At 46.2% G+C, this 23908-nt stretch overlaps 2 protein-coding genes across 9 annotated transcripts; both read right to left on the reverse strand.

Moving 5' to 3' along the window:
* Positions 1 to 196: 196 nt before the first annotated feature.
* LOC128772167 (CREB-regulated transcription coactivator 2) lies at positions 197 to 17147 on the reverse strand. 3 transcript variants are annotated; one of them, XM_053888303.1, is made up of 16 exons: positions 16299 to 17147; positions 13429 to 13530; positions 12478 to 12594; positions 9689 to 9750; positions 7671 to 7739; positions 7391 to 7497; positions 6195 to 6221; positions 5478 to 5554; positions 5356 to 5405; positions 4999 to 5264; positions 3837 to 4285; positions 3520 to 3768; positions 2831 to 3007; positions 2682 to 2753; positions 2442 to 2619; positions 197 to 2372 (listed from the first exon to the last, which is right to left on the reverse strand). In XM_053888303.1, exons 1-16 carry the CDS (start codon positions 16470 to 16472, stop codon positions 2182 to 2184), a joined length of 2367 nt encoding a protein of 788 aa, XP_053744278.1. In that variant the 5' UTR covers positions 16473 to 17147; the 3' UTR covers positions 197 to 2181. The 3 variants fall into 3 exon arrangements, with proteins under 3 accessions (XP_053744278.1, XP_053744279.1, XP_053744280.1); XM_053888304.1 differs by having other exon boundaries at positions 2831 to 3004; positions 16299 to 17146; XM_053888305.1 differs by lacking the exon at positions 7671 to 7739 and having other exon boundaries at positions 198 to 2372; positions 16299 to 17145.
* Positions 17148 to 17760: 613 nt separating this feature from the next.
* LOC128771966 (zinc transporter ZIP1-like) lies at positions 17761 to 20805 on the reverse strand. Of its 6 annotated transcripts, XM_053887897.1 has the most exons (6): positions 20726 to 20805; positions 20121 to 20274; positions 19336 to 19549; positions 19141 to 19271; positions 18392 to 19051; positions 17761 to 18238 (listed from the first exon to the last, which is right to left on the reverse strand). In XM_053887897.1, exons 2-6 carry the CDS (start codon positions 20136 to 20138, stop codon positions 18200 to 18202), a joined length of 1062 nt encoding a protein of 353 aa, XP_053743872.1. In that variant the 5' UTR covers positions 20139 to 20274; positions 20726 to 20805; the 3' UTR covers positions 17761 to 18199. The 6 variants fall into 6 exon arrangements, with proteins under 6 accessions (XP_053743872.1, XP_053743871.1, XP_053743869.1 ...); XM_053887896.1 differs by having other exon boundaries at positions 17761 to 19051; positions 19336 to 19546; positions 20726 to 20800; XM_053887894.1 differs by having other exon boundaries at positions 17761 to 19051; positions 20726 to 20800.
* Between the last annotated feature and the right edge of the window lie 3103 nt (positions 20806 to 23908).

A 23908-nucleotide genomic window follows, 5' to 3' on the forward strand; every position in this document is an offset into this window, starting at 1 on the left:
CATCTCATATTGTAGCTTCAGAACCCAGGACACCGAACTGGATCCCACCTCAGGACTACAGTGCTCAGCTGATTCCCATCACATGGACCTCCACACCACCAAGGACAGTCCAGTTCAAGGACTTCTGATCTGGACCAGCATTTCAATGGACCTCTCCCCAGCAGCCCTCTCCCCGCTCTGGTAATGAGATACGTTTGTAAAACAACAGTTCCAGACAAATATTCAATTTGTTTATTTTCTGTAAAATATGGTGAAGTTATGTCTCTTTAAAAATCTCCGGAGCTTCAAAATGTGAATATTTACAGCAAAAATATTAACAAACAATTTAGAAAACTCACGGAAACTCTTTCACTGCGAATGATGCGGATGAACTAAAGATGTACAAAATAAATGTTCACAAGAAGAAATGGCCGCTAACTGAAGTCACAGATCCACAGTGCTCATCCACGCCCTCTACTGGTCGAGTCTGGGAAGCAAGTTCATTCCATCAAGGGGAAACTGTCTAAAAATCTTGTTTTCTTTGCTCCATTTGCAAACACTGAAAGGCTGGTTCTCAAACTTTCTTTTCAGGTTCCTGAGATGTTTTCTGGGTCATGTTTTAGTCTACTTGCTCCAGCTTGGCAGTGGCACGTCTCTTCATAACAACTTCTCAATTACAAGCAAACAATACACTTTCAGTCCTCTGTCTAGAACCGGAGGAGCTGATCCTCATCCCACTCAGTTTAACCACTGACATCATCTCCTCCACTTTGAAATCCAGACCATCAAAACTAGGAACAGGACTTCCACTAAGGGGCCACAGCTCATTCTGTCCAAAATTGCATTGTTTATTCTGGTCTAGAAAAAGACATTTTTTTTTATATTTTGGTTTAACACGAAAAGCTTAATTTCGTGAACCTACTGCAGTGGTCAACAGCTACATGACAGCTTTACTACCTTGTCGTAGCAACTGACCACTGCAGAATAGGAACCCGGACAATATAAGGCAGGTGGTCATCATATAGGTCCTGAACTAACATCCTGTTTGTCATGCACTTTTACAAATGACTTCTACAATATCAAAAACGTCAAATAAAACACCAGGCAGAGTTTTAAATACGTCTGAAGAAAGTGCCAGTAGGATAGAGGGGGCGGACCTTATGGCTGTCGATTCGTTTTTTTTTTTATTGACGATTTCAATACAAACACTAAAAAAATAATTTATTTCTGCATTATTTTTTGAGACAGTAAAATGTATCAGTAAAAATAAACAATTTAAAAAAGAATATTTCTCATTTTTATTGGCAAATATTTTTTTGAATAAATAACAAAATGTGTAAATTTAATGTGAACAAAACCTGTTCAGAGTTTATCCATAAGTTAGCGATAAAAAATAATATTTACAAAAAGTAAAAAAGTACATTGAAAAATAATATTTGATTTAATCTACACTGGTTAGAATGGTTTGTGTAGTGGTGGGTTGATTTGTACGATCTTTATTGACTGCGATTCTATTTTGGTATCAAATCTGAACGACATTTTTGTTGGTCAGATATTGAAGGTTTTCTATGCTCTGACGGTGGACCACTGGTGGATGTTCTGGCACTTGAGAGGGAATCAGTTATCGGCCACAGATGAGCAAGTCGAGAGGCCCATGAAGTAAAAGCGCACACACGCGCACGCGCACGCACACACACACACACACACGCACACACACACACACACATACACACATACACACACAGTTTCCAGGTAACAAGCCCGTGGTCGCCCGAGTCTGGAGAAGCAGAATCTCCAGAATAATCTCTGAGCATCCGTATAAAACGTCATGGCTAACTTCCTGTTAAAGTGGCGTGGCTGCCTGCGCTGCAGGTAGCATGAAAGCTCGGGCAGCTGCATCAAGATGCATAATATTAATATAATGTCGGGTCTGACAAGCGATGCTCGTTGGCTATTGAAGGTCACATGGTCACGTTAGTCAGGAGCATGCGGGACGAGCTAATGCCTAGAGGAGACGACGGGCGCCGCGTGACGGGACGCTCTGTCGCCGCCAGCTGCCGTCTAAAAGAAGGAATTCTCCGTTCTTCGGAATCCACCGTGTGCACATGATGACCCTCAGTTCGGACGGGGACCAGCAGCTTGCACTCCTCTCTGACTGGGGTTTGCCAGCAAGGGTGGCAGCAGAAGGGGAATGGGGAGGGGTCACTTCAGCCGGTCAGATCTGAACGAGTCCTCCACCGCTGGGTCGGCTAGCATCAGGTCCCCTTCCAGCATGTCCAGGGACAGAGGGTCCATCCTGAGCGGGTCATCCAGGGAGAAGGGGTCCATCTCGAAGCCTGGGACGTGAGACAGTGCAGTGGTGATCTCCTTGGACAGACCCGGTGGAGACTCGCCTGCAGGAGTGTCAAGCAGTCGGTCACCTTCACTCAGAAGACTGACACGCACATGGGACCAGAACCCACCTGTGAGGATGATGTTGGGCACGGTGTGTCGTCCCTCTCCGTAGTTCTGGTTCTGGTTGTTGAGCATCTGCTGGTCTGCTGGGTCATGCAGGTCCAGTGGGGCCTGGGTGCCTGAGTGGTGCTGGTTCTTCTCTGAGCCACTGTAGTTCAGGCCGTCGCTCTGGTTCTCTGAGGAGAACTGGAGAAGAGACGCAAGCGTTAGGGACCAGACCAAAGTTCAGGGGTCAGGCGGGCGCCCACCTGCTGGCTGGGCTTGGAGGGAAACTGCAGGCTCAGATACGGGTCGTCCAGCAGAGAGTTGAGGAGAGCATCCTGAGAGAGAGAAGCCATCACGTGATCAGGCAGCAGTTTTGACATGTCGCTGCAGGGGGCAGCAGGGCGGGACTCACGTTGTAGATGTCTGAAGTCAGGTGCTGGCCAAGCTGCTGCAGCTGAGACAGGTCAAGTCCTCGCTGCTGGTCCGACTGAAGGGTCGACGAGTTCTGGAGGCACGAGTCTGACCCGCTCTCGTTCTTGATGAGCAGCCCGAGAGGAGTCTGAGTTGGCGCCACTCGCTGCTGCTGCTGCTGAGGACCAGAGCAAGGACCTCTCTGTTTGCACCAGTCGTGTCCTACTTCTTCAGTTTGTTCAGTTGCTGTCATGTCAAGCACTTTAATCAACGTGTTACTGCTGTTATTGTTACAGTGTGTCTTATGTGCCTCTTGATCACAACACTGCTGAGTCATTGCGTGCACGTGTCTGTGTGTTCTTCTATCTTTGTGAGAATGTGTATGAGTTTTTAACCAACAAGTGAGGACATTCCAGCCAGTCCTCACTTTGTCAAGCTTTAGCTTGAGGGTTAAAACTACATAACAGCTGGGTTATTATGATTGGGTTTTAGTTTGGTTCAGAGTAAAGGTGAAGTTTAGCCATGTGTTTTAGATGGTTAGGTTTAGGGGGAGAGGCTGGGGAATGGGTGATGTCAACATATGTCAATGACGGCGATAGGAGGGGTTGTGTGTGTGTGTGTGTGTGTGTGTGTGTGTGTGTGTGTGTGTGTGTGTGTGTGTGTGTGTGTGTGTGTGTCCTTCTGTTGTACCGCTCGGAAGTTGTGCTGCAGGGGCTGGTTGTGTGTGTTGCGCAGATTCTGCAGGTGCAGTTGCTGCAGCTGCTGGTTGTTTCCTCTCGGCTGCTGTAGTCGGTGCATCTGCTGCGGGTGGGCCAGCAGGGGAGGCTGTTGCCCAGGCTGGGCTCCCGGCAGGCCAGGCTGGTGCTGGAGCGACTGGCTGAGTGGGTACGGGGGCAGCCGCTGGTCCAGGGGCAGCTTGCTGGTGTCCAAAGCCACGCCCTGATGGGACAGCAGCTCAGTCACATGTGAACCCAGACGACACTGCGTGTTGCGTAGACAGAGAATACCTGTGTGATGGAGGACAGGGTGGGAGAGATGGTGGGGGAGAACTGTTTGGAGTGGTGCCTCCTGGACTCTCCCCCCATGGGCAGGATGAGGGGGGAGAGCTGTGCCCGTCTCCGTGGCGACGTACTGAGCGCTGGCTGACCCTGCCCGCTCAGCAGCGGCGAGTACGTCGAGGAGGAGCCGCCAGCGCCGCTGCTGTAGCCGGACCCGGACTGGAGGGAGGAGCTGCTGTGGGAGGAGTGCAGGGATTGGCTGCTGAGGGAGGATGGGAGCGAGGGGGAGGAGCTGAGGGAGGACTGCAGAGAGGGGTTGCTGAGTGACGATTGTAGGGAGGCGGAGCTTAGGGAGTTGGAGAAAGAGTGGTTGCTGAGGGACGACTGGATGTTGGGGTTGCTTAGCGACGACTGCAGCGAGGGATTACTGAGCGTGCTCTGTAGGGACGCCAGCAGGCCTGCAGGACAACAACAACAGTTTCATTTCCTTTCCTTCTGTGTGGCTTGGTGGGTGGGTGTGTGTGTGTGTGTGTGTGTGTGTGTGTGTGTGTGTGTGTGTGTGTGTGTGTGTGTGTGTGTGTGAGACAATTGTGATGAAAGAATGAGACAGTTACAGCAGAACTCCACAGTGATAAACAGTCAGGACTGTATTCCAGGTGGGATCATATGAAGGGTTCTGGCACCACACTTAGATAGACTTGAGTCCTGGTCTCACCTCGGCTCAGAGACACTGCTCAGCTTGGACGGCGCCAAGCAAGCAAAGACAGTCGAGACTGAAGGACCAATGAAAACCAAGGTCAGCCATCTTGGTGGTTTTGAGTGATCAAAATAATTTCTGATGAGGCTCAAGTCACGAGTTGGCAGTTTCCATCTTGTGGTCAGTTGCTTCTCGAGCGATAAGCCGACATGTTTCAACTGCACTTCCTTGTCAAAAACACCTTGTGTCTGCGGCCGCTTCGTTTCAACCTCCGCACCCACTCACTTCCTGCTCACCTTCACATGAGTCATTTCGCCACAGAAGAGCGAGGCGGCAGGAAAGAGTGAGCCTGGGAGAAACCATGCGCTCACACATCGACACAGTGAGCGTCACTAGAGATGGTCTAGACCTTGCCAACACGGAACAGCAATTCATAAACATCAACAGTCTGCTGAGTCAGCCAAATCTTCTCACCATGTGTGTGATGGTGGAAGGCGCCGTTTCCCGTGGGGTTTCCTGCGTTGATGCCCAATTGGGTGAGCGTGGAAGCCAGGTTGCCAGTGCTGTTGCCTCCACTGAGGGACGAGGATCCTGGGAAGCCGGGCTCGTCCTGGTCCAGCGGCGTGGGCAGAGGCGAGGGAAAGTGCAGGCTGGACAGGTCTGGTAGCGACCCACCCGTGTTAAGGGCAGACGGGACGCCGTGTGCGGGGTTCGGCGGCTGCTCCGGAGACGTGAAAATGCTGCCGACATAAGGAAGCAAATTTTCAGGTGTGCCACAGGGCTGTGTACTTGGACTACCGTCATTACATTTGGCTTGTTGTGGACACCCACCTGATGCCAGGAACTTCGCAGGACTTGGGTCTCGATGACAGTAGAGGCAACTGCACAGAGAGATAACATCTTAACCGCGCCTCCCTCCTGATGACATTTTACAATCACGGTGGCGTCCTTACCTTCTTCACGTCCCAAGGCTTCAGTTTCTCCTCATCCAGCACGTTCTCCTCGATGGGAGGCACCGGGTACGGAAACACTGGTGGAGAAGTTAAAACGAGAACTGAAGTACAATTGTGTAATGAGGGACACTAGACCCACAAAAGATGGACAGATGCAAAGACGAGAGAATGACAGACACAGGACTTTGTGCAGACCATTAGACATCAGAAGAAAACAAGCAGACAGAGGAAAAAGACAAAAGAAAAATGGCACAATGGCACACAAGTATAACATAGAAACACAAGCACAAACAATCATAGCTATTAACGAAACATAAAATCCAGAGGGAAAAACATTTAGATACTTCACACCAAACCAGTGGTATCAGATACAAGTACAAAAGCAAGGGCACACTTCAAACCTACAATAATTAACACACAAAAATGGATGCGCCCAAGCACAAAATATAGACAGAACAAACACAATGACAGCAGAACAAACACAAAAAGAAACATATTTACAAGAGTTGACAACAAATACAGAGAGGGACGAAAAAAAACAGTTGGACACAAACAAGACAAGAAGAAGAGACTAAATAATAATGCTCCCAGGCAAACACACACCAGAAGAGAGAGCAACAGGCAGGTAGACATTGACTGAGAGAAGTACACAAGCACAGCCCTGAGAGGAGGAATACATTAGACAAATGATTAAATTTGACAGAGTGTGACTCTTACTTCTTCTTCCTTCACCCTCACTCTGACCTGTGGAGACACACAGACACAATATTTAGCTTAGAGTCCAGTTTACCTTCCTGAACATCCTGATCCAGCTGCCCGTGCAGAGAAACTGTTGTGACTGAAGCTGCAGTCCGACTATGAGACCCAGAACCATGACCCAAATAAGCTGAGGATGCTTCCTGCTCTGTGTTTCAGATGTTGATCTACACACTTAATACTGAGGAACAGATTCTTCCTCCGAAAACTGGGTCACTGGGCCAGCGTTGACGAGTCTGTTGAGCTCAGTTACTGCAGGTGCTAGCAATGGTCTTTAGAACCAGTAAGTCTGTGTGGAAAGCGGCCGACCGAGTTTGTCCAGCAGCTGCGAGGAAACGTCTAAGAGCGGTAAAGAAAGACCTGACAGTTTATTGACTTCACAAGTTGTTGGATTTATGCCGGGACGTCCCTTGTACAAACACTCTGAATAACAAAGACTTTCGCCACAATCTGCAACACTTCCTGGAGCGAGCAGTGTTCCACAGACTTCTTTGAGAAATCAGCCTTGTAAAAGGTATTATATCTGAGCAAACACCAGCAATGGAACCTGAGAGACACAAGTGACCAAGTCAGACCACACTTTTAGGCTGGGAAAATCTCAGGTTGTGGGCCTTCTGATGTTTTTGTTGAGATGTAGTTAGACTTCCAGCTCTACCTCCTCATCCGTGAAGGAGGACTCCTCTCCTTGAGGAGGACTGCTAAGGACGCACTCCACCATTGTCTTGATCCACACTTTCATCTTTCAACCAACCCCTAGAACAAGAACCTGTGACTTGGTTTGACGTGGCACATGGAAATGTGCAGCTACAGCCAGGCATGTGGATAAGCTAGCATCACAACACAGCACCACACTCCAAGGTACATAGTGATTGAACTACAAACTAGGATTTTGTTTCTGGAACTTCACCACTGAGTCTGCCAGGAGTCCCACAACCCCTGAGACCAACGGTTCTTCTGAGCTGATGATGATGATGATGATGATGATTCAGTTGTTCATTTGTGACGCTATAATATCTAATTTCTGTGTTTGGTAGTCATGTGCAGGGTTTCCCCAGTGCCTTAGCAACATAGAGGCCTCCTAAGACAGGGATTTTCCAAGCGTAGAATCCCCTGTGAACCCTGGTGATGAAGCGGGTGGTCATGTAATAGATCCTCACCGGTGCGTCTGCCGCTGTGGGGGAGCAGGGTGGGTCCTCCAGTGGTGAAGGGGTCTCCTGAAGGGGGATTCATGACGCTGGTATGAAGAGCCGAATCTGAGTTGGTCCTGCGAAGGGTGACAGGACAGTTTTCATTCACAAAACCAGGGCAGCACATCAACGGAAGTCCGTCTTCGCCCGCTGTGTTTCAGATTCATGAGAGGCCAAACAACGGCCAGACGCGTTCATCGTCCGCGAGTCTCAGGACGAAGAGAGGAGACCAAAATGGAGGAAGATTCACCTGTTGAGTGCGGTGGTGGAGAGACGGAACAATTGGCTTTTATCCCCGTGGAAGTTTCCGGACCAGTTCCTTTTCGTGATCGACAAGAACAAAATCATTAATATCCTCCACATTACGGCCAGAGATGGAGAGAAGAGGAGTGGCTCCAGAGCAAACGCGAGTGGAGGGGGAGAGAAAGTGGTCGGACCAGTCCCGCTTAAATCCACATGCACAGAAGATTTTAGGGAGGAAGCCATCGAGCAGAATAAAGCATACACCATATAGTCCTTAGGTTGAGCTTAATTGTTTTACGGTCAATATTTGTTCATTTAAAAAAAAAAAAAAACATAATCCTACACAATTATTTTCTCTTAGCTCATAAAATTCTGTTTTTCAGCATCAAGATTTTTCTACAGAACATTTGTGCATCAATCCACTTTTTCTATTTTGTATTTCCAGTACTGGGGTCAGTGAGAATCACTCGTTCTTATCTCATCTCATCTGCCTCCATCATTTTGTTGGAGTCAGTTCTTGGGACTATCATTTGGGGAACCAAACTTCAAATTTGATTTCCAGATTTTACCTTGTTCTTCAGCCAATTTTCAGCTCAACATTTTTCTATAACGTCTTATACCGTCTGCTGACCATCACACTTTCTAAGACGTGGGGGCAGCATCATTGTCGCTGCCCTCATGCGTGTGCCTCTTCTTGGCTGCCATGGTGGAGCTGACTTGTCAGGCTAAGAGGCTAAACTGTGACCGTGACAGATAATCAACAGACTGTTAGGCAGCTGGTCATAACAACACAGGCCATCATTGTTTAATTCATAACAAGGCTGAATCACAATCACAGCCGTAGACCTGACAGATTCATCATGTTTGGTTTCAACACCACAATAATAACAATCATAATAATAATCATAATTCAAGCCACAATCAGGTGTCCACAGTAAATACTATGAAGTCAAAGAACAGTTTAAGAATAGAAGCTCTGTGCAGATGAATCCATACAGGACTGGCCTGGCCGCGCGAGCAGAACTCAGAGGGAGGCTGGCACCAAATCTTCAGTCCGCAGACGACTTATGTGACTACTAATGCACCCGATCCCCGTCACCATCTTTCTGGTGCCCTGCTTCGCTTGTCTATCATCCGTCTGTATCACGTAGACATGCACCTGCATCAGAGGTTGTAACACTGAATTCAGGATTGTTGAGTGAGAATCTGGTACCAGCTAACATTTTGTTTAAAAAAAAAAAGTTTGATGTAATGTAATTTTGCATCGCCATGTTAGACATTATGAAGTAGCTAAACTACGAGCTAAATACTACTAAACAAAGCCTCACAAGTATGCTGCATAAAACAATCAATTGTGGCGTCTGAAGTTGTGTTTTCGTGAGGCACGGATGCAAGTCAACACTGTTGATGAACAGAGAAGGTTCGTGTGCACGCCCAGTGAATAACAAGATAAACAGCACACCTCATGGAGGTGACAAGAAGGGTTCTGAGGCTTCGCTTCTGTGGGCCGAGGCCAGTCTCGCTCTGAAGGGTTGATTAGAGGAATACCAGGGACAACTCAAGCAGCAGGGATTAATCGCAAAAAAAAAAAAAATACGGACGAAGCAAATCTTTTCAAGAAAAGAAGGCGAAGAAAAGAAGGGAGACTCTTTAAAACTCAAGTCAGCTCCCAAGAGACGCCAGCTTGAATAAACTGTTTCCTGTTAGTAGTCTGAGAGGTTAGTATTCCTGCCTTGAGCGAATGGACCGAGGCAGCAGCTTTAGAGAAGCAGCCCAACCTTTGTGAAGCCTCCGTGGCAGCACTTGTGCGATCCTCATGAAGCTTTGGCAGGAAACCACCGCCCCCTCAAGTAAAACTGATCACAGATTCTTCTGAGGTGAATTTATAGTTTTTGGGCTTTACTAGTCTGAGGATCATACAAGGCAGCTGAGGTCAGACAAAAGCTGGGGTGAGACCAGAAGACGAGAGGCTGCGGAGATAAACAGGCATCCCAGCAGGAAGACATGTGGGACATTTGGCAGTACCTTCTCCAGCTGGGGTCCGGCGGTGGAGACAGGTAGGCAGGGTTATACTGTGAGCTGTCCACCTGAGGAGACGCCCGGTTAAGGAACAGAACGGGACTTCAACGTGAGAACCACTGACCAAAATATCACCCATCACTTCAGATGACCAAAACACCACAATAGATACATGACATGTGTTCATTTAATCCTATGTATATCTATAACAGTCATTTTTTAGGGTTTGAGATCAGTTTGCCCTGTCTTTAGTGGTGAGGTCAGCCTTGTGACATCACTATATATCGCTAGTCTTCATAGACAACAATTTTTTTATTTTTTTGTCAGTCTATTTCTTAGAGGCGGGAATTTATGGTCATTTTATGGTAGTTTTAATTTATGGCATCTTTCCTTCTTTTTTTTTTACTTTTCTTTTCCTTATTTATCAAAGTATTAATAAACCTTTGCAATACTGGTTTTATTTTTTTATATAATAAATAATGATATACATAATATGATTTAAATTTTCAAGAAAATTTTAACAATATTTCAAGATATTGCCATGTTTTTCTGGTGGGAACCAGGGAAACTGGGAACATAAATGCGTTGCTCATCAAAACATTCATCCTTCATTGGTTTCATTATGACCAGAACTTCTCCTTCCTCTGTTCCCTTACTGAACCAGAGACGTGTTCACCTCAGAACCAACAAAAGAGGAGACATCCCAATAAAATACAGTTTTTTCAAGAGTCCTATTTGAGTTCAGGTAGAATGCAGACACTGTGATTCTGTGGCGCCTTGATGAAGAGACAGGAATTTTTGCGTCCATAGAAATGACGCTCAAATCAATGGAATAAAGGTTTCATGTTCAACGGGTTACATTGTTCCCAAATGAAATCAGCTATTCACAGAAGGAGAAGATCCGTCACTTTCTCATACCACCTTATTTCTCTTAATGTCTGTTATTTTAAAACATTCTGAGTCATTATATATATATATATATATATATATATATATATATATATATATATATATATATATATAACACACATACAGACATTTCAACATGAGAGCAAACATGAGAAAAAATGTGAATAAGCGATTGTCAAAGTCATCTCTCGTGTCCTTGAACGCAAACTAAAAAGCTGATATTACAAAAGCTCAGTTATGACATGGACATTAAGTGACATGGAGCAGATTACGCTACATTATTTCACCCACAATTTGAGTAAGACTAACACAATCTCTCTTCCGGTGTCTGTTTCCTCTCCCTGTCAGGCTTCTAAATTCCAAAAGTTGATGGTCGGTAACTGAAGTTTTGTCCCCGCAAGTCAGTGGAAATGGGTGTTGAGAAAAAGGCTGATGAAGTCCACACTTCCTTTACCCATCGAGCATGATGCAATTGTGCGACCTGAAACAGTCCTTCAACTGAAGCCAGGGAGCAGAGTGGGCTGAAAACCACTGAACCACTAGGAGCAAACAAGATTAAGTGTCTGGTTCTGGGACAACAAGAAGGATCAAACCTGGATCATGGCGACCCTTCGTGGGTCTCCGGGACTAGTGAGACATTCAACTGATGGGGAGGAAGCTCCAGGGCAGACCCAGGACAGCCAGAACTGGCTGTCTGCACTGGCAGAACTGCACTGGCACGCAAAGGTGCTACGACTCACTCCGGTGCATTTATCATGCGTTTGTGTAGCTCTGTGACTGGATGTGAACTTGTGCCCTTGTTCTCTCCAGCCCGTCCATGATTCCGCTCCCAAATGAAGTGTGTCTTTATATTCGATGACACAGATTCTTGTTTGTCAGAACTGGAGTCCCACCATTGTCTTCAGGCAGTAATCTGCACTAATTAGATCTTTTCCGGATTTGGGTCCTGAAAACAAAGTACAAAAATAGCCGGAAAGACAAAGATGTGTGTTGACGACCGTCATTAGCGCGCGCTTGTTGCCTATTTACAGTCAATCAGAGACAGGGAGTTTGATGCACAGGCACGTCGGTGCCACGGACGGATGAGAGAAGGCTGTTGTGCTGCTGTCCAGACCCCTGCGGCAATACTGACGCAAAACAAACTTCACACCGATTAAAATAACATCTTTAGAGGAGGTGGCGAGGCGGTTTAACCCTCCAGGAACTAGCAGTGATGGATGCTAACTTTTTGATGGGCATGATCAGCCACCAAATCTGTGTTTCATAATGCAAATTTGCTATTTTTAACATTTTTTTTCTACTATATATTTGATATTTTCAATTTTTTTATGCATTTTTAAATTGTCACTTTTGTGTTCTATGAAATTTTCACCACCTTTTCTTCTCTGCCAACTTCAACCCCACAGTAACAGCAACAAAAACTGATCTTATTGGCAATATTAACAACTTGAGCACCTTTTTCGTTAGCCACCAGAAAGCTACTCACAGCTCACTCTCTTCACTGCCTCAAACAGCCACAACACACCTTCTTTCCAGATTTCAAATTAACAGCAGTACAGTAAGAAACACTTAAGGTTTCATCTTTAAAGTTGTTCAGAGGCTACCGCCACCAAGGAAAGCAGCAATTTTGTCAGAGCTGAGCTGCTTGACAGAGGTCTGCCCTCTCTGAGTGCTATCGTAATTTTCAGTTAGGAGAGTGTAGGATTGTTGCTCAACAAACTGGTGACGAATCGGTGGCGGATTTCTCCACAAATCTGCAGTCAAAAACCTACAGAAGGATGAGAACTGATGAAGTCCTAACTGCTCAGACTCAGAAATGACTCAGCTGCATTGAAATCCTTTCGAGATAAGCATGATCTAAACAGCCACCTGATGTGGAAGGATACTTGTCTGCTGCGGTACGGCCGGGCTGGAGACATGAATCGCCGGTCACGCTGGACTCGCTCTACCAGGCCGTGATGCCGAGTCAAGCGGTTGGAGTCCATGGTTGAAGGAAAAGATCCCTGGAGAAAGATGGAGAGACATTCAGACTTCATGCCAGAAGCTTTTAACTTTTTTTCGGTCAACATAGCTCAGACCACATAAAGGCTGGGATGCAGGAAGGCTGGGGAGGAAGTGCAAGTGAATTGTGAACAAGCTAACTCAGTGGAGAGTGGGAGAACTTTTAAAGTTTCTTGAATCCTTTTTTAATCCAAGCACCTTCTTTCATGGCCATCATCATCATTTAACTACTGGCCTATATTAATGATGAGCTCTAAAAACAAATACTTAACTTGCTCCTGAAATAATAAAACCTTTTGCATTCCATAGAATCGGACTAAAGCCAAAGATCTACACAAGTCCTCTCAGAGGGGAAGAAATCGGAGCCAATAAACGTGTTAGCTAATTTTCCCGGAGGTTAAGAGTGGACATGATGGATGTGCAACTTCCATTACAGCTGATGAGATTCTTAGATAACTCTGAAACCGAGCCGCACAAATCAAGGCAACACCTGCCTAACGGAGGAGTCAGCACTTTTCAGACGTGACAAGAAGTCGCTGCCTTCATAAGCGCTGCAGTGATACACCACACTCCATCAGCAATGAAAGCATTGGCTCCAGGAGAAGAGGAGGCTAGACCATTGAGATGTTCAACTGGGAGGATGTCTCAGGGCAGACCCAGGCAAGGACGTGTCTCAGTTGACCAGGAAACAGCTCACTATCAGCCCAGACAGAGGGGCATTTGGACCTCTTTACTTAAGAGGATTACTTGATCTATCGATTGATTGACTGATTTCCCCATGACAATCAGTGTTTGAAACAAGAAAAAGAAATCACAGCGATGAAACGTCTCCTCACCTGGAGGTCCTGAAGATTCCGGCCGATCTGGTTGACATTGGGCAGCGAGCCTCCATAGTATGGACCTTGACTCCGAGCCAGACGGATTTTCTGGGCTTGGAGCTGGAAGAGAAACGAAAGCAGTGAGGACAACTAAACTCGAGAGTGAACAGGAGGAGAAGACCGGAAGACAGGGAGACAACCAGGATGGTGTCTTCAGTGAGAACACATCAACTACATATCAATTCAAAATCAATGTCAGGAAGATGTCATTTCCAGAACAAAAACATTTACTGGAAACAAACAAAAAAGCAGTTGCAGAACTGCCAAGACAGCAGCTGGCAAGTTTCACTTTGGATTTTCAAACCGTGACGTTTGCAAACCAGATGAAGGCTGATAAAAATAATTTTGTAATCTCTGTCATTTTTCTTGGACAGCTCAGATAACTACGATGCTCTGGTTTGACTCTGGCAGCAAACTTTCTGTGCTCTGGTTTTCTCCCACAGTGAGAAAAAAAAAATGGAGCACTGCCCCTCGCCCAGTGCGTGTCTGGCTCAGGATGATTCAAAGACAATGACGATGACGACAATCTAGGGATGACGCAGTGATGGTAACTGATCTGTCTCTGCAACAGACAGTCGACCAATTATTGCCTGAACCGCCATCTCAGTCAGCAAGGGTCTTCTAATGATTCTTGTGAACCTCAGACCAGAGCTCAATGATCTTGAGCAGAAACGTCACTGTTCAGGTTATTCATTTCTCACTGAGAACTAAAATGACATTGGAAAGACGCCAAAACAGACGTCACACCTTTCCCCGACCTATGTTTCAAGCAGCTAAGTGAGGGCTGGTGACCATCCTGTGTTGGCACTGAGTGGTAAAAGTAAAGAAATGTTTCAGCACTGTCTCATCTGCGCAATGGAGCAGTCGAGTAAAAGGGTATTGAGGGGTCAAACCATTTTCAAGATGGGGGAGTGGCTTCTGTAGTTTCCTTCTTAATGTATCAGTCGCGTCCTGCATTTGGGTCGGACATTGTGCTTGCTTCTTCTGGACATGAAGTTAAAAACCTCTCCAGATTAACAAATGGAATAGAAGCAAATCGCTCAAGTGACTAATAGATGCTGCTTGATGTGAAGGTGAGAGATGTGATAGTAAGGATCCCTCTTCATAGTCAACACAGTCACAACACAAAAGGATAAAAGATGCATGTTCCGGCACACGTCTAATGCTGCAGACGCATAACTAAACGTGACGAAGGTGGGGGAGAAAGAATAGTGCAATACGAATCACTGGAGGCCAAGTGAGAGGAGGCGGCTCTCACAGGAAAGACTCCTCTGCATCTCATCTCGATCAAATGTGAGAAATTGATGAGTCAGCGTGAGCAATTTGATCAAACAAGAACAGACAGGGTTTTTATTCTAAAGCACGATCTCAAACAAACATCCTGGCCGAAGGTAATGAGCTGATAGCATTGGTGACAGCCTCTGCAAGATATAAGAGCCTGGCTCTGACAGAAGCTCCAGCGGGTGACTAGGGAGCCACAACATCACCCAATATTTCCTTCTCCAAGACTTACTGGCACCGAAAATAAAAATGTCACCACTTAAAGACGAACACTTGCACACTCACGCATAAACAGCCATGCTATTAGTTGATTGGACCACCCACACACTCCGGCTGTTGTGCGTTTGTGTGTGTGTCACAGAGAAGAGTTTATGGAATTCCCAGTGTAGAGTGAACACAGAGGGGTGGGACCGTCATTTAATGCTGCGGAATATGTATTTGAAAAGTCAGGGACCGCTTCCAACATATACATATTTGTAAAGAAGTTTTTATTCTTTTAACTCATTCAACTAGCAGTGTGCCGTTACGGTTTGCTACTGCGTCTGCAGCTTTAACTTCCATAACAATGGATTAAATGAGTGTTCTGTTTAGGAAGCCGGAACTTGTGAGTATCCACATGCAACAAGTAACTTAAAATGAGATTGAAGTAACATAATCTATCATATATTTAATCATATATATAAATGAAGTCACGCTGCTATTGAAAAGCTTTAACATCTAACAATAAATGGTTCTTCATTTCCCATCACCACTATCCCATAAAACTTCAGTGCTTACGCTGACATCACAGAGTCTACCCCCAACCTGCATTCTCTTCTTCAACTTAGCAACGGAAGGTTCATGACTGACATGAAAGCAAGGACAGAAGGTCAAAATGGGACATTTTGACAATGACAATCTCAGCTGCAGGTTGAACCACAGACAATTATTGAATAGACACCTCCCATAATACATGACTATTAAAGTTAGATGAGAAGTTATAACATAAAGACTTCAGTGAAGGATAAGGGTACACATTTGGCATATTTCACAACAAAATAAGAAAAAACACTTTTAAACAACCATTTCAGACAATAAAAATTCGAGATATTTATATAAAACCATAACGTTCAGTGGACTTAGAACGCTTCACATTGTATTTTTAACTTTTGACAAACTGTGCACCAGACACTTGATATGAAGTCAGAGTCGGGGTGTTGGCTTGAAAGTACTTAATAATTGATTTAGAACATACTACAAATAAAGCGAGAGCCGGGGAGAGTCCGGGGTCCAGCCAGTGTCGGAGGGCGCGGGGTGAAGATAGTAAACAAGCCGAGTTAGCCGTCCTGGCTAAGCTCTGCTAACTAGCCTGCTGCTAACAGTGGCAGCCGTCAACACGACACGAAACACAGAAACTACTGCACAGGAAGTTGTGATAAAGAACCCAGAAAGCGCGGTATAGCCCTATGTGCGAGTAAGTGACAGCAGGGTCTCGGTGCCTGTCGCGCCCGGGAAGGCCTCCCTTCCTCCGGACAGCTCTCCTCCTCCTGCCTCCGTCTCAGACTCACCCTGGTCGAAGTGATGTCCATCATGACCTCCTGGAAGGCGGCTGTCTCCTCGGCCTGGCGCTGTGTGTGCAGTGCAATTTTCTCACTAAACTTCCGAGGGTTCGAAGTCCCGGACCCGGCTCCCGGGCTGGATCCAGGTCCGGGTCCGCAGCCGCTTGAGCCCGTCGCAGACATCTTCAACGAGCGGACGGGACGAGTGGTGTGTCGGCTACGAACGAGTAGGCTATGACAGTCGAGGACTCTGAATCATGACAGACGCGAGGCTTTAACAAACGCATGCTCGACCAACAAACCCCATCTAAGAGGGTCGCTGGGACGATTAATGCATGAAGAATATATTAGTCATTTATAATGTGTAACGCGTTCTGTTATATATTGTCTGATGACTCGCAAGGGTCAGTCTTGTCTAATAAAGCAGAATTATTTCTGCGTTTAAACACCTTTGATGAGTCATTTACTAATTTTGAAATGATTTCACAATTAGTAAATTGTGAAATTAAAGAGACTGAACTTGATTGAGCGGGAAAAAAGAGTCACTTCCTAAAGCTGAACCAAAAAAACTAAATCTCTTTCAGGAGCCGAACGCCTCAGCACGGGAAACGAGGACTTGACGTAGTGGAACGATTTGGAGCGAAGAGCGGCAGAAAAACGAAGAGCTGTCACTTCGAGTTTTCTTTTAATAACGGACGGGTCGCCTACCTAATTCTGGTGTTGGTTAAAAAGAGAAATGCTGACATTTAGACAGATTCAACAGTTTCTACTTAAGAGGAATCCGTACTAACGAGGTTCTGTTTACCAAAAGGTTTACTCGTTTGTGGAATTTACTTTTGTGATTAAAGCATCAGCCCGCTTGTCCTTGTGACTGAGCTCAAGTCCAATTTTGTCTTGTTTTATGGCGATAGGAAGCTTCACGACAGTTGGAGAGTATACGATTAGCGAAGCGTTGGCGGAAATAGATCATTTTTATTTTCTCTCCGTGGGTGCACTTACGTCATCACTTGTGGCAACGGGGAGCGTCTGAGGTCAAACTCGGAACAGATGGCTTTGTTAGTCGGAGTGTTACCTCTATTGCATACATGATCTATGTCGCTTTGATGCGAATGTGCAGCGCGACTCCTTCTGGTGAAAGTTCTTAATGATCGCCACGATTCGATCCAGTTGAGAGCGATAACCAGCAACTACAATCGCACTCCCAAGGCTAAATGTAGAAAATTATTAAAACAAGGTATAGGGCAATGGCTACCTACCCATGAGGCCTCATTTTTGGTAGTTAATATTTGTAAAGAAAGACATTCCTGTGATGGAAATGATTTTGATACAGACAGATGATGAAACCAAGGATTCAAAGATGCAAGTTTTGCGCTGAGATGTGTGATGAGGGAGAAGAAATATGGCTGAATAAACGCAGTCAAAAGGCAGCACATTTCCCATTTCTGGGATAAAAGATAGAAGGAGACGCTGTCTACATTTAATGTATTACAATATTGAAATGTACTCCATACATTTACAATCTTAGAAACAGAAAAATCTTTCTAAAATAACAATTAAAAGTATAATTACACAGTAATAGGTGAGTTAAGATTCAAGTTCTTGAAGGCACATTTATAAAACTCCATTCAGATGGATATAAAAATAAGTTTCTCCTAAAAAACATAAATTATGATGACGAATTATACGACGTCATTTTTCACAAACTAAAATAAGGACTTTTCATCCAGGTGAAAAGGTTTGTGGTCTTCAAGCAGCTGTTTCAATGTTAAATTGTATTGAAATCATTCCGCTTTTGTTCAAAGAGGCTCCATGTTCCCACACAACTGGATCTTCCTCTCTGCTTACCAGCGTGAGTGCCGACCTGGCACCAAATGACCTCATGACCCCCAAGGCTACTGTAGGTCAATAGATCAAGTGTCCTGCTGTGTGGAAATGTCTTTGGCTTGTTCCTGCGTACAAAAGTGAAGAGATAAACAAGAGAATTAAGCATCAAGAGAACTCAGTTCTCCGAGTCCGGTCTTTAGGTCTTCACATTGCCATGGTTACAGTTTGATGAAGAGGACACCGGTCACTAGGGCGAAGCCCAACAGCAGCATAGCCACCTTGGGGATACGATTCCGCCCGGACTTGAGCTCATGCGGTAGGATCTCCATGAAGGTGATGTAGATGAAGGTCCCAGACGCTAGACCCTCCAACGAGCAGCGGGCCAGTTTGTGCTGAGGCGAGGACTTCGTCTCTGTGAGGGCGACCCCCATGCCGATACCGACGGGACTCATGGCAGCGAACAGCAGCAGGCAGCCAACGACCGCGGAGCGGCGGAGGTGACCCTGGATCAGTTTGAAGGACATACTGAAGGCGATTATGCTCTTGTGGATCATCAGAGCCAAGCAGATCTCCAACACCTCTTTGGGTTGCTCCAGCAGACCCACAGCCAGGCCCTCAAACACAGAGTGTAACGACAGCGAGAAGACCAGGATGAAGGCACGCAGTGCAGACTGCGAGCGGAAGTCAACATGGAAGTGCCCATCATCCGAGTCGTCGGACCCACGCCGACCACGATGATGATGATGATGATGATGATGATGATGGGAGGGTGGGCGGTCACTCTGGTCACCAGCCTGGACCCTGGAGTCCACCAAGAGAGCTCGATGCTCTTCCACAGGTGGAGATGATTGATCCTTGAAGGCCAGAACAATCTGCTCCATCAGCAGAACCAGGAAGAATCCCATGGCCACGATGAACTCTGGCAGCGGGAACTGGAGCTGGAGAAGAAATACAGCAAAAGTCAAACATCTGACCCTCCAAACCTCCTGAACTCCGCAAGCTAATCCTGGCCTGATTCGGTTCTCACCGTGATCCCGGCACTGTCGAAGGCCTCTGCGATGCCCTCCAGGTAGTCGGGCAGCAGGTCCAGCAGACATGTGGCGAAGAACACTCCTCCCGCGAAGCAGCTGACCATCCCGAGCAGCTTGTGGCGCGTCTCTGAAACGGCAGCACGGTGAGACGGCAGGGTGCCAACGGTTGACCAACGTGGTCGGACACTCACCTGGGCTGAGGCTGCACTGGCCAACCCCCCGCACGATGCAGAGGGGGGCGAAACCAAACAGCAGCGTGACGCTCAGAAGGACAGCAAGAGCACCCAGTTTCAGCTCCAGAGCAGGGACGTTGACAGCATCCACCTGCAGCTGCGTCACTTCCCTCACCGCAGTGGCAAAGATGGGCGAAGAAACTCTGCCCCCCACTGCCATGCTTGTTCTCTGCTGGAGGAGGAGTCACAGAGGGACTTTTAATAGACGCACATATGAATACATACATATATATACACATACATACAGTACGACCACCTACAAAAGTAGCATGCAAAGCATCAAATGCTTTAAAATGAAGAGGACAAGTCAAAAAGCTATGTGACAGTTAACCAAAAAAACAGCGGGCGAATAACGTGATTCTGAAGCTCCACCCTTTTTCACAGACTTTGGTCCCAAACATCAGTCTGAAGCATCGGACTCGTTATTCGCCGAGATATTATTGCACTTTCGCTTTTTAACTTCAAACGTCTACCTGTAGCTTCTTCAACTGAGGCAATGAGGCAACACTTGGCCGATCACTTAACCGCAATTTATCAGTAAACTCATCCTGATGTGCATTTAGCGATTAAATCTGATGTTGAAAGTTTCAAAGCCGCGTCAAGTGAGTAGCAACTTGTACGGGACACACAGTAACACAGAACCCCGCCACGTCGTGTGTATGTCCGCGTGTGTGTGCGAGTCGGTGTTAGCTCGTACCTGCTGTGCTTCTTCAGGAGAAAAAGAGTGTAGAGCCGTAAGTTACCTCTTCACTCCTCGACATGTTCGGAAATGGTGACTCAGTTTCCCATCAGCTGATCCCGCTCTCCTTATCGGATATGTTGGTTAAGCAGTCACAGTCGCAGATCTGCTTCCGGTTTTCAGAATAAAGCCTCGGACGTTTCCGCTTATGCGTTTCACTGAAGAAAAAAATGTTTATGACATGTTTTTGTGGTTCGTGATAGAAATACACGCGTGAACGATGCAATAATTCACTATTAGCGTGAGCGACCGTCCACATTTCTAGTGCTTCGAATGCTAACTGCTAACATCAATGTTTTATTTTGTACCATGTTGCAAACTACCTATTTTTTTTAATTGAATTATTTGCATTTATTTTGGTTAGATTTCGTTTGTTTTGTTCTAATTGTACATCTTATTTTTGTTGAACACGTGACCCTTGCTTCTCTGACGGCTAGTGTCACGCTATTATCTGCTTTTATGGGTTGCAATTTTGAAAGTTGAGTTCAGTGAAAAGAAGACCGATTTATTAGGTCATGTGTGGTGTGACCATTGGCATGCAAGCTCAAAGTTTCTTTTCTGGTTAATGTTCACACATACAGGTGAATAGAACAGGAGCTGAACATGTACTTGGTAATGACATGAAGACCACCTGCCTAACATACTGCAACAGGTGCTAAAATGGGAGCTGTTGTGGGCAGCAGGGGCCCGATTCAATAATGAGGACCCTTGGGTGTCGGAGGCCTTGGCAAGCCCAGTCAAATAGAGTTCATCAAGACGGGCGTCTTTGCGACATCATGGTTGAAGATTAGAAACACTTAAGTCACGACTTTAGTGTTGGTCATTACAGGGAGTTTATATAAAGGTGTGGACACAGTCCTCGAACCAACACGCAGGAGAGCTCGGGCTTTGATTTGCTCCACCGTCAGGTTTACCAACATGCCCTTCTTTCATTTGGGCTTCATTGTTGGTAAACTTCTGACCAGACGCTCTGAGCAGGAACTCTCGGGCGCAATCCTCCCATGCAAGCCTCACCTTCTCTCAGAGGTCGCTGACACCCAGGTTTCAGGAGAAACCGTCATCTGGATTGGACCAGGGGTCTTTGACGGGCCAGGAGATCAAGCAGTTAACTGGTCTGTGTTCAGTAAGAACACCTTGACTGGTGACATCTCAGTTCCACGGCCTCTGTTGGCCCAGCCAACATTCCCATGGAGTGAATTTGGCACAGTCGTCATCATCGCTGCTTCTATTGGAGTCATCAAGTACTGTCCCAGCGTGAGAGGTCCGGTGCCTCACCAGCAAGGCAGACCCCTGGCTCCGCCCCAGATCTGTGCAGCTGAAGGCCAAACCTTCTTGACACTTATGCAAGAACAGTGTGCCAGCATTCTGGAGACCATCACTGTCAGTGTCCCACCAGGCACCTCATGGACCGCTGGTGCCCGGTCCAGAGTTCAGTCCGCCGTGGACTACATCGTGTCTGTCCTCAGGACCGCCCTGGAGAAGTGCTACAGTAAAGTCAGCACCGCATGCACGCACCTGAAGGCCCGAGTGTTGCACTGCTACTACAGATGTTTGAGGTCCCTGCTGGTTTTCCTCTTGTACCAGTTCCCCCGTGAGGACCTGGAACTCCACTTGAAGAATGTGTCTCGTAAACAAGAGCCAACGAATAGGAGGGAAAATGCACTCCCAACATAGTACCATGCCATCACCAATGAGGAGCAGCAGAGTTTGGAAGTGATGGAGCTTTTTGGATTTGAAGAAGATGTGAAATCTTGGTTATTATGACAGAACTTCATGTTTCCAGGGAAACGCCCCTAACTCTGACCCCAAGCCTGTGGTTCAGTCAAAAAAACATTTAATGGCTGGTGCACAGGGGCTACATAAGAAAGCAACCTAGAGGGTCTAGCAGTCGTGTGAATGTAAAGCTAAGGTTTAGTCAGAACCAGGTCTGAGAATAAATGAAAGGTTTAGAGTATGTGAAACTTTCCAAAGGAGATTTGGGATTCAGATCTCTTTTGCTGAACTTCCCTGGAGGCTCTTCTCAACCTTTGTAGCAAGGAATCAGTGTGGGGTGAAACAGCGCCCCCTTTGTACTCCACCCAGAGGTTGGGATTTTAACAACGGACTTTGAACTATGCAGTTTCAGGATACACGGAGAGTAAACAAGTTTGTCTGAGCTTCTAATGTTTTTGCTCCTCCAAAAGTTGCTTGTTCTCAAACCAGTCAGCCCATTATTTCATTCACATTTTTGTTGATGCCAACTTTAAATAAACAAACATGACCTTCAATGTCCATTTGATTATTGGAAATTGTTTATCCCGTCTAGAATCTGGCGATAGGACATTATTAAAGCTCTATAGACAGAGCCATTAAGAAGTGCGCTCCAGAGGATGGTTTTGAAATTGGGTCACCATCATAGATCAGAAGTCTATAACTGTCAACACGCCTTGTTTCACTGACCCATTTAGTCAGTCTAGGGACTGAACTTCATTGTGGACTTTTGCTGAGACAAAAGACAAAGCTGTCCATCCATCAGTGGATTTCTACTCTTCTCTAAGTTTTCTCTGAAAGCTCAGTCATCCTGGTGAGCCTGAGTAGAACCTCCCCAAGAGATGACAGCAGGTGGCTGTTTAATATGTCTCCAGAACTACTGGAGCTGCTGGACCAGAAGAACCCCCTGGAACACCACAGTATGCAGTGAACCCAGGAGATGTGGAGGTTTCTGGAGAGTCTGGCAGGTCTACTTCTCATATACCAGACTACATTTTCAAAATCAGTTTATTTCACACTACATTATACAGTTATACAATTTAACATCTGTTTTTCTTTTTCAGTCAACTTTCAGCAAGAAATTTGATTTCCTCCGCTTGAGGGAAGTGGTTGAGCTTCTTCAGCGAGGACTTGAGGTGAATCGTGGATCAATTCCAGAGTAACAGGTCAAAACATAAACACCACTCAGCTCTGAAACTGAGAAGAAACCGGAGTTCCCGGAGAAAACTCACAGGTAATCTGAGAGATCTTCTCACAGCACACCAACACTCTCGTGTTTCTCCACATTCACTGGTTCAGTTGTGTCGTCACGTGATTGCTTCTTTTCAGCGGCGAGCTATTTCTTCAGGTTCTGAACAGCGCTCCATGTTTGGGAAAACCACGACCGGGAGCGGCTGATAATGTCTGAGAATCTGTCGAAAATGTCCATTCTGGGAATGGGAAGTTTGGAGAGTAGATCTTGAAGGGAGGAGGCGCCTCCCTGTCCCAGGGAGAGGACATAGGCTCTAGCACCAGGGAAGAGAATTATAATCCCTGCTGAGGCTGCCAGGATGATCACAGCTCCAACTTTGAACCAGGGGTACTTAGGCCCTGTGCCAGGAGGTCGAGATAGAGGGATAGCGGTCGGATTTGACTGGTCTACCCATGTCCAGCGACGACGTACATTCCCATATGGACCAAATAAATAGCAAGGTTCACCAGGGCAGTTGCCATCAGTGTGGCCCATCTCTGCTTGATGGTTCTGACCAAACCATCTCGAGAAGTATGACGCCATGGAGGCCCTTGGTTTGTTTATGTGTTCAATAGGATTTGGTGCTCTGTGTCGTTGTGAATTCAGACTCTATTGACCTCATTATATAAACTTTCCAGATGTCTGTTAAGTCTAGTGCTTTCATGACAGACACTGACATGGGTGTGATGTCACAAAGGTCGAGCCTCTCTGAGGTTCAAAACATCCTAAAACGTCACAGAAACCCAATTGATTCAAAATGGTGTGTCACTTCCAACTCATCCAGCAGGGGGCGATAACTTGCTTCGCCGATC

Source organism: Synchiropus splendidus, chromosome 15 (assembly GCF_027744825.2).
Source record: "Synchiropus splendidus isolate RoL2022-P1 chromosome 15, RoL_Sspl_1.0, whole genome shotgun sequence".
NCBI lineage: Eukaryota > Metazoa > Chordata > Actinopteri > Syngnathiformes > Callionymidae > Synchiropus > Synchiropus splendidus.